General features: G+C 40.1%; 1 protein-coding gene across 1 annotated transcript; it reads right to left on the reverse strand.

Moving 5' to 3' along the window:
• Window positions 1–548: 548 nt before the first annotated feature.
• LOC140846055 (olfactory receptor 6F1-like) lies at window positions 549–1,499 on the reverse strand. The gene has a single exon (XM_073221468.1). The coding sequence runs from the start codon at window positions 1,497–1,499 to the stop codon at window positions 549–551; it is 951 nt and encodes a 316-aa protein (XP_073077569.1).
• Between the last annotated feature and the right edge of the window lie 14,732 nt (window positions 1,500–16,231).

Raw genomic sequence — 16,231 nt, forward strand, 5'->3', positions numbered from 1 at the left:
TCCCCCTCAAATTATTGATCTTGTTACATTTGCTAATATTTTCACATTCAGTTATATTATTCAGGAAAATGGTAATTAGAGAGTAATTTCTAGTTTCTAATTTAATTTTTGTGTTTATATTCATAATTAAATCTACATCAATGCCTTGGAATAATACTGAATCATCATGTGTTTTTTAATGAACATAGTGACAAATTTATATTAATCCATTTACCAGACAGAATTAAAACATTTCTCCCTTTAACAGGGACAATTTTTGTCCCATAGTTACTGTTAAGGTACATATAACATTTAATTGAAATATTATATGGCACTAAACCAGCCTTTTTACCTATTCTGAATGGTTTATGGACTGAAAACTTTTAACTTTGGAATTAAGCTAAAACATTATTAAATACATTAATTATAGGATAACTATTTCAAGAAGATACAAATGAATATGAAAAGTGAGAGAAGTGTCCGTAATAGGTGGTATCAATTTCCTAATGTACTTTTCAATACTTACTGTTTGCAAATGTGGTATGGGAATCCATTCTAAATTACTTATTTTAGTTGGACTCCCAAATCCCCTGCATGAGCAATCTCTTTTGTGCTAGAAACTTTCTGAAGGCTTTCTTCATATCTTTGTTTCTCAGAGTGTATATGAGAGGATTTACCAATGGAGTGACCACACAGTAGAACACAGAGACCACTTTACCAATGGTGAAGTTGTACTTGGCCGGAGGGTGGACATAGGCAAAGATGATGGTGCCATAGTAGATGGTGACCACAGTGAGGTGGGAGGCGCAGGTGGAGAAAGCTTTTCTCCAAGCTTCCTGGGAAGACATTCTGATTACTGTGACCACAATGTGTCCATAGGAGGACATGGTGAGAAGAAAAGAACTGAGAATCAAAACAGAGATACACGTGTAGCTCAAGGCCTCCATCAAGAATGTATCTGAGCAGGAGAGTTTAAAAATGGGGTCTGAGTCACAACAGAAATGGTTGATCTTCTGGGGGCCACAGAAGTTCAGATGAGTGATAAGTATGGTAGATAGAAGAGGGGCAATGAAGCCACCAATCCAAGATCCAGCAGAGATGTGCAGGCACACTGGGATCCTCATGAGCACTGAGTACCGTAGAGGGTTGCAGATGCCCAGGTTCCGGTCATAGGCCGTCACTGCCAGGAGGATGCACTCGGTAGCTCCCGTGGAGAAAAAGAAGTAGTACTGGGCTATACAGCCAGACACAGAGATGGTGACAGACCCCGTGGCCAGCGGTTTAGGTACTGTGGCTGTGGTGTACCAGATCTCCAGGAAGGACAGATTTCCTAAGAAAATGTGCATGGGCATCTGGAGTGTTGGCTCCATCACAACAGTGAATATGATGAGGGTGTTTGCCGTGAGGGACAGCAGATACACAGTGAGAAACACCACAAACAATGTGAGTCTCAGGTAGAGCATACCAGGAAACCCAAGAAAAATGAACTCGGTCACTGTGGTCTGGTCTGTCACCTCCATAGCTCATCCTCTCCGATCTGGAACCAACAAAGCCCGGATAATAGATGAGCAAGAATGGGATACATTTGTAATCATTTTTTTTAATGATGATCATAGACTTCTAGTATTAGTAAAAATCAAAATTTACACATGGATTAGCTCACTCAATTTAGAAAAGAAATCTCAAAGGTAAATATTCAAAGAATTTAAAACTTCAAATGAAGAAACTGTGGGAGTGATTTTCCTACACTTATATCACTTTAAATGGTGGGGCAGGTTTTGAACTCAGCAGGTTGATTTTAATGGTGAGTCCACACCAATAAATAAAATATCTTTCTGTTATTGTCCCATCACTGAGGAAGTTACTTCCTGGAGACTAGAGGATGGTGATGAAATATGCAGACACCTCGTTTCTAAAGCCAGAGGTTCATGGGAGTGGTTGTTATGCCTCACAGAATGGAGATTCTAGGACATACTATTTGCTAATCAACACAGAATGTTTTTTACAATTTTATCTTCAAGATCACTAATTAATTCCATCAATTATGGTTTGGTGGGAGATTGGGACATGAGCAAACACTATCTCCAGAAAACAGTAGCACCAAGTAGGATTTAAAATCTTTATGGAAAATATTTTGTTTATAAATATTAACATTCCTAATCTTTGGTTTGTTTGTTTTTAGAATCATTGCATTCATCTCTTTTCCTACATTTAGGAGAAATAGTCAAACAAATAAACTTTCAGACAGTGAGGTGGTTTCTATATCTTGGTTACTGTGAAAGAACAAAACATTAGATTATCCACTTTCCAAATATTTAAGTGTACTTTATAATATTGCAAACTGTAGTTCTGTGGTGTTACCACAATAAAAAATAATTAGAAATCTTGTCTTTAAAGAGAAAAGGATTCCAATGGGTACAATCAGGTATACATGTGCTTTAGTGCCAAGCATCAAGATGATAAATGCAAAGTATAGCAGAAAAAAATTCTTAGGGCTCATAATAAAAGCTTTCTTGTATATGTAAAATATAATTTTAATATTTCAAAAAATTATTTGATGTAAAGATACTGACTTGATTGCTCCTATATCACAATAAAAAATATGTTGAGTGAAATGTAGAGACAATTGTGTTCATATATGTGTATTTCTGTGAGCAAAATTTTATGGGAATTTTGAACCATAAAACTCTATTTAAAAATATGTATATGTTTTATGGCACAGTATTAATGGTCCAATATAGTGTACTGCTGATACAGAAGAGAAGTTTTCAAGATATATATGTCATAAAAATTATTAGATATAGTTAAAGTAACATCAGTATGATCAGGAGACATTTTATTTGTCCCACTACATCAACCTTCAGATTTTAATTTCCTAAAAATGCTACTTTTGATGTTTACTCTAACATAGTATAACATTTACTTTTTTTCAGGGTTTATAACTATTCAAAGCATTTTTAAAAATATTTTGACTAGCGAACACAGAGAATTTATCAATTAAGAAAACTATTTGTATGAAAGAATTGGGAGCAATATATAAAAATATATTTCCAGATTCCATAAGACAAATATTACAATTCATATTGCCACTTTACTACAAATGTTTCAAGGTTTCTACATTGCTTTTATGAAAAGGTTATTGCATGGCTCTCTTTCTGCTGGCAGTAACAAAGCAAATTCAGCAATTTGAAAAAAGTAGCAGTAGGTTTTTGGCAACAATCAGGTCAACATCATGTCAAAGAGAACATTTCTTTTTCTTAAAGATATTATGGCTAATTCTGCCTTTAGCAAAAATAAGGTTTTACCCTCTTTAAATGTATATTAACTTTGAAGGGAACTGGACATGCCAAAGTTATATTACATGTGATTACAGAAGGAACCAAATTATAAAAGTACTATTATGTATCTCCATTATTTTCTACCCAAGTAAAAACATGGATTATATCATCCCAGATATGCTCACAGCCTGTACTCTCTTTGGTTATTTTTCAGGAATGGAATGATATTAAATTTTCTTTAAACTTTCTTTTCAGAAGGCTACAGTATTAAAGGACACTACATACAATTGGACCATAAGGAGAAGAAACAAATCATCTCTTCACTGCTATGTATGTCATTGGCTCTCCCCGACCATCTATGTTATAGATAAACACGAATTCCCATTCTTTTTTTTTTAAGAGCTTTTTTTCCTTGTGAGAAGGATGTAAAGAAAGTCCAGGTCTGAGATCCCCCTTGTGGGAATTACTATTATGTGTTCAGCCAGGGGCCTTGGAGACTTGCCTTTCAACGTGGGACATCCACTAAGTTTCCCTGAAGATTTTCCTCAGGTGAGAGTTGTAATAGTCTCACATTAGCAATAAAGAAAGAACAAAGGAAGTGTGGGAAGCGGCAGAAATGTTTCTACAGGAACTGAAGAAATAGTCTCCTAATTGGCTTTATAATGCCACTGCTCATGGCATTCACCTGTCATTCATGTATACAAATTGCACTCTTCAATATTTCATCCATAACAAGCATACCCAGAAGATCACACTGCCTAGCATACAAAGCACACACTGGATCAGAACTTAAAACACTTCCTTTACAGTAACAGCACTACTAAACATGCAAAACAAAACAATGCTGGTGTGACATTCTCTTCATACCAAAAACCTCAACTCTCAATATTTACCAAGCATATGTGGAAAACAACACTGCTCAACTGAGTAGATACCAAAGTTAAGTCATTTCACACACAAACACACATACACACACACACACACACACACACACACACAATTGTTATAGCAGCATACTAGATATGTATAGAGGGTATGAAAGACTGACAATCTACAAGAACAAAAGAAGGGAAAAATGACAATGTATGTGTCTGAATAAGATAAATCTAGATTATTTCTACATATGAATGGCAAAAAGAGAACTTAGAATATAAGTGTGAGCTTGTTCACATTAAGTTCATGTTGCCAAGGAAAATATTTTCTTAAATACATGGTTTGTGAAAATTAGCCCATATGTAAATATTTTAAAAATAAATCCTTATGAATAAAAGTCAAGCAGATCAAACATTTAAGCATTAATGAAATAAACTATAAATCAATTGTTATCACTGAAAATGTTGGAAGTACCAGGAGGTATTTATTTGAAACTACACACAGGTAGCTTGTTGAAAGTAACATGGGATATTGGTGGCATGATTTAATATGAGCATAAGGAATGTTATTATTTAGGGCTGTCAAATGCCCTACCAAAGGTATTCATAGTGGTCCCACTAAGAATCACTATCTAAAGACAATAGAAGATAATTTTTAAAATGAACTTTTTGAGCCATAACTGCATACTATAAGATACAGCCATTATAAAGATAGAGTTTGAGTTTTGATAAATGCATTCAAATGTAACCACAACTGCAATCAAGAAATAGAGCACTCAGAACGGGTCCTCTTGACCCATGCTTTCAATTATTTTCTCCACTTAGACACAAGAAATTGCTGCTTTCTGTTTTGTCACTGTAACTCTGGGGGGAATTATGTTCCCAGCCCAGAACAAATTACCTTTGATGGTAAAATCAGTCAAAGGGAAAAATAAAGTGGGATAAACCTGTTTATTGCTTACAAGCGGTTGTCCACTTCTGCTCACCAGTGTCTCTCCCAACTGGGCTGCAACTGACCAAACTGAAACACTTCAGTAAAGACGTGGCCTCACTCTTGTGAACATCTATTGGTATGGAGATGGACTACTTCTATCCACAGCCTGGAAACATCTATTGATATGGAGATGCACTAATGCCAGGCCAGAGAGTCTGGAAATATTGAAATTTTACCCACAGCCCACCCCTCCAGAAATCTCACCTCACAATATACTCGATCCCCATCTTCCACAATGGCCCCTGTGTGAGAAAACTGGAGCACTGTAACCAGACTCATAACATGCAATAACAACAGCAATAAAATCATGAAAATCCTCAAGCAGGAGGATTCAGCTAGGTTCAAAGTCCTATGCAGATTATGTCCATAGCTCACTCATACTACAGGCGCCAGTAACTAAAGAAGTTCAGAGCAATCATCATGTAGGAACTGCAGCCAATGAGCACATCCAGGTCATGGGGAATGCAGAAGAAAATAACCTTAAGGGCAATAAGATACATGTATTAATGACACCAGCACAGGGAAATCTTGTCCATCTGGTAAGATGTATGCAAGAGAGTGGTCCTGTGATAGGACACTGGCAGGAATGGGATCTCATCCTGGTCTGGTATACCAGACTTTCACCCCCTCCCTGTGGGAGTTACAGATGGGTCATTATATAGGGCTACAGGAGGTACATGCCCTGGTCATAAAGATAAAACAAAACTTCCTGGTAAGAAGCTCTTACTCCCCAGACACTGTGGGTATACTAACATGATCTTTGGGGTCCACTCTCCTGTTAGTCCTAGTACATTCACAAGGCCAGCTTCCAGGGATTTTCCCCAAGGTGCCAGAAGGCCCAGCCATCACTGGTCTGTGTGTTGGAATGTGCACGGCCACGTCCACTCAAAAGAGTCTCCAGAGTTTAGAGCAGTTGGGGCTGGCAGCAGGATGTTGCTCTGCTGGTCATATCCTGGCTTCAGTTATTCCTCTTTGGTTTGCACATACATGTGTAGGAGAGACAACACTGTGTGTTAGCACATCCACTGGGTTCAAGGCTCTTTTCTGGGGCTTCTCATGCAAATGTTGTAGCATCATCCATAAGTGAACTGACCAGCCCTGTAGACTATTAGTGTCCAACTTCAGGTCAGATTTCAACAAAAAATTGTACCTCTCTGTCATTCCTGCCACAGTAGTGTTATATGGTACCTGAAACTTCCATTTTATTCCTAATTGCTATACCCATTCTTTTAATGCATGTCGAGGAAAGTGGATACCTTAATCGCTCTCAATCACCTGTGGCCGGCCATAGGCTGCAAAGAGATTCTCTGGGCCCCTCTTGTTGGTTTGCTGATCTGTACAACATGCAGGAAAGCAACCAAGAGTCCAGTAGCTGTGTCCACACAAGTCATGGTGTACCGATATCCTTCTTGTATGTGCAGAGGCCCAGTATAGTCTATCTGTCACCTCACAAGGGGTATTGGCCCCCTTGCTATTATCCCATGTTGCTGCAGGACTCAGCATAAGTCTCTCTTAGAGCACAAAAGGCACCCCTTCCTGGCTCTGCTGACTTTTTCAAAGGTCTATGTTAAGCTCTACTGACAGGCCACAGCCCACCTTGTCTTTTGCCCCATGTGCACCAAACACTGATGTAACCATTGGGCTCCGTCAGAGGCATGTTTTCCTTCTAGCCAGTGCTCCTGGATCAAAGTGATTGCTTCATCATGATCTGAGGATGCCAAAGGCAAATGGGTACATATATCATGTACCAAATACATGATATATGGTAATTGTCTTAGTCTGAGCAGAGATCGGAGGGTTTTGCCACGGCCCTTGCCCCCAAAAGGGCCAATGACCAACCATTCAGTGGCATGGTACCATGTTGGTAGCCACAGGGTCAAGCCCCAATAGATGGCCCAGCTGTCAGTGCAGACAACTATAGGGGAAGGCTCCTGGGTGATCATGAGCCATACTGCCTGCAACTCAGCCCACTGACTGCTCTTCCCCTCTCCATCCCCCATCCATATTGTCTCAGTCTAGGAAAGAAAGCCATGGCCCTCCACTTTCGCGACTGCCCACAACTGGAGCTGTCTGTATACTAAGCATCCTCAGATATAGGGGCTTTTCCCTCCTGATAAGCACTCTTGGCTACCAATGACTCAAAAGCAGGCTCTTCCTGCTTTTCCACTGGTAAACATCACTGGCCACAATAATCATTGGAGTTATCCACTTAAGGGGCTATTGGAAAGCCTGTTAATCTATTGTGAATATATGTCGCATTTGGCTAGTGTAGGAGTCTGTGCCACACCACTCCATGGCCTTTGGGTCCAGTCTTGCACCCACCCTGCAATGGGATAGGTGGTTTCTACCTAGGTCAGAGCTCTTCTGGTGATGGGTTCCATGGTCAAAAAGGTATGGTACCCAGCATCCAGTGGCTTCACTGTCAAAGTGTACTGGACTTCTGCTCCTTTCCATAGTTGTGTCCAGAATGCAATAGGTTGGCAGATTAGTTCAAGCTGCTACCAAAGGTCCCATCCATAACCATCTTCATTTACATGAACATCTAGCTCATAGGGCCTTGATGAGTCCATTACACTCAAGGCATGTATGGCAATACCCAATCATCACCCTGTGGTGGTGGGGGTCCAGGCAGAGCCTTAGTACTGTCCCCCTGGAAGTCCTGCAGGGACACAGGCTGAGCATGGGACTTTGCCTCTCACTTCCACGTCTTGGACCTCAGTGGGTAGAACTGTTGCTCTGGCTTAGTTGTTCCCACAGTTATGACATCATCTTATTGGGTTGCCCATCAAGTTTTTCTTTCACTATCCCAGCCTTTACCAAATCAACCCACATCTGAGTCCTCGAGACATTCACGGGGCCCTTTGCACCTCTCCTTTCAGTTGTAGCCTGTACTTCCTTCCATTTTCTTATTGTTTCAACCTCCCCCAGATATGTTAAAGTATGAGTAGCCTCATTTATGGGTTGCTTTATGTGGAGGGCAAGAATATTCACTAGGGGCCCAAAGAGAGATGGGGGAGCTACATGGAGCACCGTATTTCTCATTCCTACAGTGAACAACTCTTCATTGGGGCGCTGAGTGTCCATATTATAGATGATATTTTTCATACCCATCTCCCATAACACCTGCTGTAGCTGCGCATACATTTTCCAGCTTGTGGGTGACTATGGTAAGTCACCCTGATTAGATCAAGGTGCCCTGATGGCTACTGCCAGTCAATCCAGAAGTGCCTGATTCCCTGAGGTGTGATGGGCACTTTACAACTGTTGCCAGAGGAAGGATGACTTTTCAGGAAAGCCACTCTACTCATCTTGGTACCTGACATAGCAATGTTTTCCACCTGCATATCCCAGAGGTGTAAAAACCATGTGGGCAGAGATTCCAATGGCTTCTGCCTATACCAGATGCTCATGACCACCAGCTCATCCTGGGTATAGGGATGGAGCATGGAGTGCTCCACAACCTAGGGAGGAGGCAGCCCCTACCCCTGAAGGGCCCACAGTTGTGTTTTTATTTTTTTAATTACAACCCACAGAGCTTTAATATGGGAGAGGTTGGTGCCTTGGGCAGTGACCTTGGCAACAGATCAGCCCCTTGCCCCACCCCCTCGTCCCCTCCTGATGACTCCTCTGCCATCTCCAGGGGTGAAGGTACCACTCTTCCCTCTAAATGTTTAGATTGTTTCCAATTTAGAGTAATTAGGGATAAAACTACAATGTGCCTTACACATACAGATCCTTGTATGAATATATGCTTGCTTATGCTTGAATAAATAGCTAAGATGATAATTTGTATATATAGTGTTAAGTATTAAGCATAGTAAGAAATTACTACTATGTCGCGTGCCCCGTCCTCGCCGGCAAGAACAGCACGCAACAACAGCAGGATTCTTCTGCAGAAAGCTTTATTCTTCAGCTCTTTGTGAAACAAATGAGTTGGGCAGGACCCAGAGGGGAAGGAGAGGCTTGCTTATATAGTTCTCATGCTCTGACCTGGTTGGTGCGGCTCCATATGCCTTATTAGCATAACCATTTGGTGGGTCTCATTGGTCCTTATGCCAAGGCGCAATTAGCATGTAGTTTAGTGGTGTGGGATGATTTGTCATTAGGAAGTTCGGGGCCTTCCGGCTGCCCTGCATGGGGCGCTATTTTCTGAGCACGGCTGCCAACATCTCCCCCTTTTTTGTCTAACAGAAGCTCAAGGCGGAACTTGCCAGCAGAGGCGGAGACAGAGGCCTGACCTCCATCATACTTCCTGATGCCCCCTTTTTGGAGAGGGGTTCTGGGCATCTACCCCTATGCAGTCAGGCATGCCTCTCAGAGGGGTCCAAGACCTCTTGCAGTGCTTTGCCTCGCATCCTCTGGCTGGCGTTGGGACCGCTTGGTACAAAGGGTTTGGACCCTTTTTCTCAACCCTCTTGCACCATGAGCTTCTTAAAGAAAGCTGTGATTAAGCATTGAGGTACTCGGGCCTGGTGCAGTGCCACATGGGCTCAGGGTGCAAGAGCTACCTCAAGCTAAAGCCGAGCTTCCTTCTTAAGCATGTTGAGCCACACTTGGGGAGAGGCGCCAACGTCTATCGCCATTAGGGCTTGAGCCAGGATCACCTTGTCCTTCTTATGTTGATTGCGGAGTCTGCATAACAACCAGAGTAGGAGCATGAGACCTCCAAGCATGAACACGCCCATCCCAGCCATGCCCGCCCACTCCTTGACGTGGGAGAGAGCTCTGAGGAACCAGGAAGAGAGTCCTTCTGCTACGGAGATATCTAGACGGGTGGAGTTGATGTGGATTATTTCTCGCCGCAGTTCTTCTAGTGCTCCATCAAAGTCCTGGGACCAGTTTCCTGAAAGATACTGGGACAGGCCTCGTGACAGATTAGTGAAAGCATTTAATACTTCTGTTAGTGATCCTGGCTTGTTTGTGGCTCTGTTATATGGCTGCGGCTAGGCCCGCGTTGGTGAGTGGCCCTCCTATTTCTCTACAGGCTTTCAACCAGGCATGTATCCCTTTTTTGTTTCCAGGGTGTTATCGCCTGTCTGCATTCCTTGGTACATTGTTCAAACACTAATTGCTCCACTAGGGGCATTGCTTGTTCCTGATCTCCAAATATTCTGCCTGCGGCCTCTATCATACGAGCGACAAAGTCAGAAAATGGCTCGCTCAGCCCCTGAATAATTTTTGTCAAATTGCCTGATACTTCTCCTTTGTTGGTGAGGGCTTTCCATGCCTTGGCGGCGCACGTGTTTATTTGTGCATATACCTGTAAGGGGAAGGCGGTCTGGTCGGCTACCCACTGTCCTTGGCCCGTCAGCATATCATATGACCATGCAGGCTGTCCTTCGGCCGCGTTTGCGCGTGCCTGGGTCATGCTGATATCATGCCACAATGCCTTCCATTCTATGTATTGCCCCATACTAGAAAGGCATGCCTTAGTTACATATTGCCAGTCTGCGGGTGTCATGGCTGTCTCTGTTAATCTCTCAACTTGTGCTATGGTATAGTTAGCACTGACTCCATAAGCCCGAACGGATTCTGCTAACTCCTTGTTTATGGCTCAGGGGCTGGTGAGAGCGTACGCCATTATCCTCAAATAGAGGAAACATTTGTCTAATTGCCTGAAGAGTATCTGGGTGACAAAAGGAGAGTGCGCCACTCACGTAAGGTGGCGGGGCAACGGGCGTCGGGGGACACCCTGCTTTCATTTTTTCCTTGGTCCGCTTTTCAACTTTGCTGGTTCCCTTACTTCTACACTCTGCGGTTTTATTTTCTTCCCCTTCCTCTGCGGACGTTAATTCCTCCTCAGATTCCCTATTGGAGAGTTGGAGGTCCCTCAACTCTTTCCAGGGGTATTTACTATTTTCTCCGAGGCGATCGTCACTCGCTTCTCGGGGCTCTTTCGCTTTTGCCCTAGGCGGGCTTTCTCCCTCACTCTGAGGTTTCTTTACCTTTGTTTTTGTGGCCTTTTTTCGGCCGCGCGCGCTCTCTGTTTCCCGTTCCATTTCTGACATGCTCTCTTGGATATCTGTCAATGCTCTCTGACCTTCTTTTATTACCTTTTCACATCTCTCATCTTGCAGACAAGCTCTAATCAGTTTCCAGAGGGGCCTGGTGCCTCCCCTCAGGCTACCCTCCTCCTCCTCTCTATCAAGATCTTTCCCCAGTTTGTCCCAGCTCGGGATTGAGAGGGACCCTGAACAAATGAACCAGGGGGCCACACGGTCTATCTCCTTCACAAAAGATCCTAAGACTTTGCTGGAGACCTTCAAGTTTCACTCTTTGAGAGCTGTCTGCAGCGCCGTGACTAATGACGGTGCATTCCCCATGGTGCCTCCTTATTTACAGAGAACCATCAACCATTATCCTAAAAAGCAGGGGCCTCTCGGAACTTACCCCTCCGGGCTTTCTTCTGACCTGCAGTTCTGAATCCTCTCCAGATGTCTGAAGGGTCCTCCCTGTGCCGGTGATGTTCTGGTTCCCGGGTTTCGGCACCACTTGTCGCGCGCCCCGTCCTCGCCGGCAAGAACAGCACGCAACAACAGCAGGATTCTTCTGCAGAAAGCTTTATTCTTCAGCTCTTTGTGAAACAAATGAGTTGGGCAGGACCCAGAGGGGAAGGAGAGGCTTGCTTATATAGTTCTCATGCTCTGACCTGGTTGGTGCGGCTCCATATGCCTTATTAGCATAACCATTTGGTGGGTCTCATTGGTCCTTATGCCAAGGCGCAATTAGCATGTAGTTTAGTGGTGTGGGATGATTTGTCATTAGGAAGTTCGGGGCCTTCCGGCTGCCCTGCATGGGGCGCTATTTTCTGAGCACGGCTGCCAACACTACTAAAATAGCCAGATTTTTTGGAACACTTTATATTCCAATGAGGATTGTCACAAGTGCTCCGGTGTCCATGTCCACACCAACACTTAATACTGTTCCTCTTTAATTTAAGATATCCTGGTGGGTATGTATTGTATTTCATTTCTCAGTTTGTGCTTTTCTTACAACTAATGACAGTGAGCATGTTTTCATGAGTTCCCTGGCCAACCTTATGACATTTTTTGTCAAGTGTTCAAATGCTGGCATTTTAAATTGGATAGTTTATTCTCATATATTTATTTTTTATTATTGTGTGTGTGTATTTTTATCCCAATTTTCTACTTGATTTTCCCTAGACTTAGCAATGATTTCTAAATAGTAAGAGTTTAAATTTCACTGAGATTTATCTCTATTATCATTTGTATCTTTCATATTTCATGGTTTATGATTTTTGGCTTGTGTCTTACAAGACTTCTTATATTATTCCAATTTTTTGAAGACAGTTTTCTCTGTTTTATTCAGTAAAATGTAGTTTTACATCTTATATTTAGGTCTGTCATCTTTTTCTAGTGAATTTGTGTATGGCATGAAATAACATGAGATTCTATGTTTTTCCTATACTGATTTTCTACACCATTTTATAATCCTTTCCTTATTAAATTTTCATAGCCCATTAGAAAAAAGTTCAGTGTAAGTCTATGTAACTATTTCTAAAGTCCTATCTGATTAATTTGTTTATATTTATGCTAGTAACAGTTCTGATTAACATACCTGTATAGTTATTCTGAAAATCAGGTGGTAAAATTGGACAATATGGTTTCCTATTTCCAAAATTGTTGATTTTCTAAACATTTGGACTCCATGTGCATTTCAGAAAGAGTTAATAAACTTATACACACACACACACACACATATCCTTCTGAAAACTTTTATGTGGAATCTAAAAGAGACAAAATGAATAAAACAGCAGTGGACTCATAGACAGATATAACGGGTGGTTACCTTGAGCAGGGGATAAAGAGGCAGAAAATCTCAATCATAATATAAATTAGTTACAAGGATGAAAGTACAGCCTAGAGAATGTAGTCAGTATCTCTTTAATATGTTTCTATGCTGACAGATAGTAACTGCGCTATTTGTAGTACATATTTTGTAATGTATATAACTGTTGAATCACTATGTTGTATGTTGAAATAAATATAATATATCCACTATAATTAAAATATATAAAAAGAAAAAAGATGTCTCATCAATTAAATATCCATAGTGAAAATATATCTTTAACATCACTAACACCATAGATATTATCACCTGCATTGTAATTCTAAATTTGAAATATAAATTACTAAATATTTTAGGAGAAATCACATGTGAGCATAGGTGTATGTAACACTTATCTGTTTGATGCAACATTCATATTTGACCTTTTTGTTACCAGCTTAAAACTCTTTGGTGGTTTTCCATTTTTTGTTATTATATAGAATATTGTGAGGAATATAAATAGACAGTACTTATCCACTATCTATCCTGGATCATCTGTTTCATACTCATCAATCTTGACCCCTTTGCAATCTCATCACTGGGATATGAGACCCTTAGTGTTAATACAACTATGATGGACACTTTATTTATTGAGATTACAGGTATTTTGCAGTGAGAATTGCAGAGTGGGCATGACACCATGAAGATCAAGTTTTAGGCATGTGTTGTCAGGATTCAGCCAATACTATTAAGCACAATTTATTCCTGTTGCATACATATGTGCACGGATGTGAAACGAGCATATTTGGTTCAACCCAACCAGCATATTTTGGAGTAAGAACTGCCTTATCCTCACATGGATTAAAGCCATAGATCAAGGGAGAAAAGTTACATGACCAAATTTTTAGACATTGAAAGGTATATGACATATTTAACACCTATTGATGACCACTGTCCTTCTTTACCCCCAAGTAAACACACATACGCAACACAGATGCACACATAAACCAAAGGAAAATGGAAATTAGATTAATATATATAATAGAGAGAGAGAGAGAGAGAGAGAAAATAGGAAATAATATATGGATACATTATATAAAATAATATATATACAAAATAACTAGAAAATAAATTTTATATATGTAAAATAAAGTAATTTTATACATTATTTTATATTTGTATATAAAAACACATTGCAGCATCTTAAAAACATGATAAAACTGAAAATATACAAGTTGAAAATAAAAACATGGTAAAATTGAAAGTAAATGAAAGAGGATGCCCACTACACCTGTTTTTTATATGTATTAGCATTTTTTAGCAATATACCAATACAATTCACCTAAAAGATACAGATAATGAAAATTGGAAATTGATAAATATATTTCTATTTGCAGTGATTTGACTTTATACTTAGAATATCCACAAGAATCTACCTAAATACAATCAGAACTAATATCAAATAAGGGTAATTATTCCCTTTTGAATAATGTTATTACATAATATTTAATCATCTCCAATAGAATAAATTTTAGAATAACCGTATTTGAGATTTATTTGACATTTTAGGTTAAGTCAGGTTTGTAGAAATCCTAGGAATTAGAAATTTTTTTCCACAGAATCTACAATATTTATTATACTCAGGTTTATGTACTTTAAAAGTTGTATGCTAACAGTTGTGTTAAGATATTATAATTCATAAATTGTTATACACAAATAAAATAATTTACTGAAGAAACTATAAGTAAGCCCTACAGTCACAAAAAAGCAGATTTAAATGGGAACATTTAATAAAATTATTGACTCATTTATATATTTACCTGAAAAGTCCTCGACCTTGATATATATCATATAAACAATTTCTTTTGGATGGTTTTCCTAAGAACTCCTGTCAGATTACTATTCCTTAGACTATGATAAAAGGGTTTAACAAGGCAGTGATCACAGTGTACATCAGAGCTGCTGCTCTGTCTGTTTCAGCTGTGTGGAAGGTGGAGGGACATAAATAAACAACAATTATTGTACCAAAAAACAAGAGGCCCACACAGGTGTGAGAACAACACGTGGAGAATGCTTTAAACGTCCCTGTGGTTGGTGGTATTCTGACTATAGCACAACCAATGAGTATGTAAGAAACTAAAATGCAGGTAAAGCTCACCACCACTACAAGCCCCCCCTCAATAAAAATAAATAACTCATTGATGTGGGTATCTGAACAGGACAACTTTAGCAATGGATGAATATCACAGAAGAACTGAGGAATCTTGTTATCCTCACAGAAGGGTAATTGCACCAATAAGATGGTCTGTATCTGTGCACCCAAGACAGCAAAGTTCCAGGAGCTGGCCAGCAGATAGGCACAAAATTTGGGAGTCATGATGGATAAGTAGGACAGAGGGAGGCAGACGGCCACAAAACGGTCATAGGACATGATAGGGAGAAGCAATGTGTCCAACCCTGAGAAGCAGATAAACACGTACATTTGCATCATGCAGCTACTGAAAGAGATGGTGGAATTTCCTGTCTGGATGTCTACAAGAATTTTGGGAACTGTAGTGGGAGAGAAACAGAGATCAATCAAAGACAACTTGCTAAGGAAGAAATACATGGGGAGTGAAAACAAGCATTTGAGATGATTGTTAGGATGATCAGCAGGTTTCCCACCATGGTGGTGAGATAAATGCAGAGGAGCAGGGAAAACAGGAGCGGCTGTTCAGCTGGGTCATCAGAAAACCCCTTGGGAAGGAACTCCACAGCACTGGGCTGGTGTAGCCCCCTCAAAAATTCCATCACCTGCATGTAGGTCTTGTGGTTTACAGAAGCATGAAGCTCACAAACCAGATTTAATCAGGCCGTCAATCTATGATGGAATTTTTTTCTATGAAAATATAATAAATACAATTTATTTGGGGTATGGTGTAATCATATTTGTTCAATTGATTCATTGCCATCAAATTAGTTCAAGAATAATTAAATTCTATATTAAAACAAAAACATTTTATCACACCCAAACTAAGCTATGTCATACATTCTCTAATTCATTTTCATTCAATTACCCTGGAAATCATATTATCTGTTTACCAATGAATAAACTGAGATTCATAAGATGTTCAGTCTTTCCAATGATTTATCATATACTTATAAGTAAGTGAAACTAATATATCAACACAGATTTTCTGACTGTTCTTTTGCAATTCACATGAGGTGTAAATTCACCATGAAAATGCCAAATGTAAAATTATTGAAACACTCTTATTTTTTTTACTACCAAGAGTAGTAGTTGTAATCTATATTCCACTTTCTTTTGACTTTAAAACCTC

Source organism: Manis javanica, chromosome 14 (genome assembly GCF_040802235.1).
Source record: "Manis javanica isolate MJ-LG chromosome 14, MJ_LKY, whole genome shotgun sequence".
In the NCBI taxonomy this organism is placed as follows: Eukaryota; Metazoa; Chordata; class Mammalia; order Pholidota; family Manidae; genus Manis; species Manis javanica.

Excerpts from the sequence above, each read along its gene's own strand:
- LOC140846055 (XM_073221468.1), bottom strand. The coding sequence starts at position 1,499 with ATGGAGGTGACAGACCAGACCACAGTGACCGAGTTCATTTTTCTTGGG.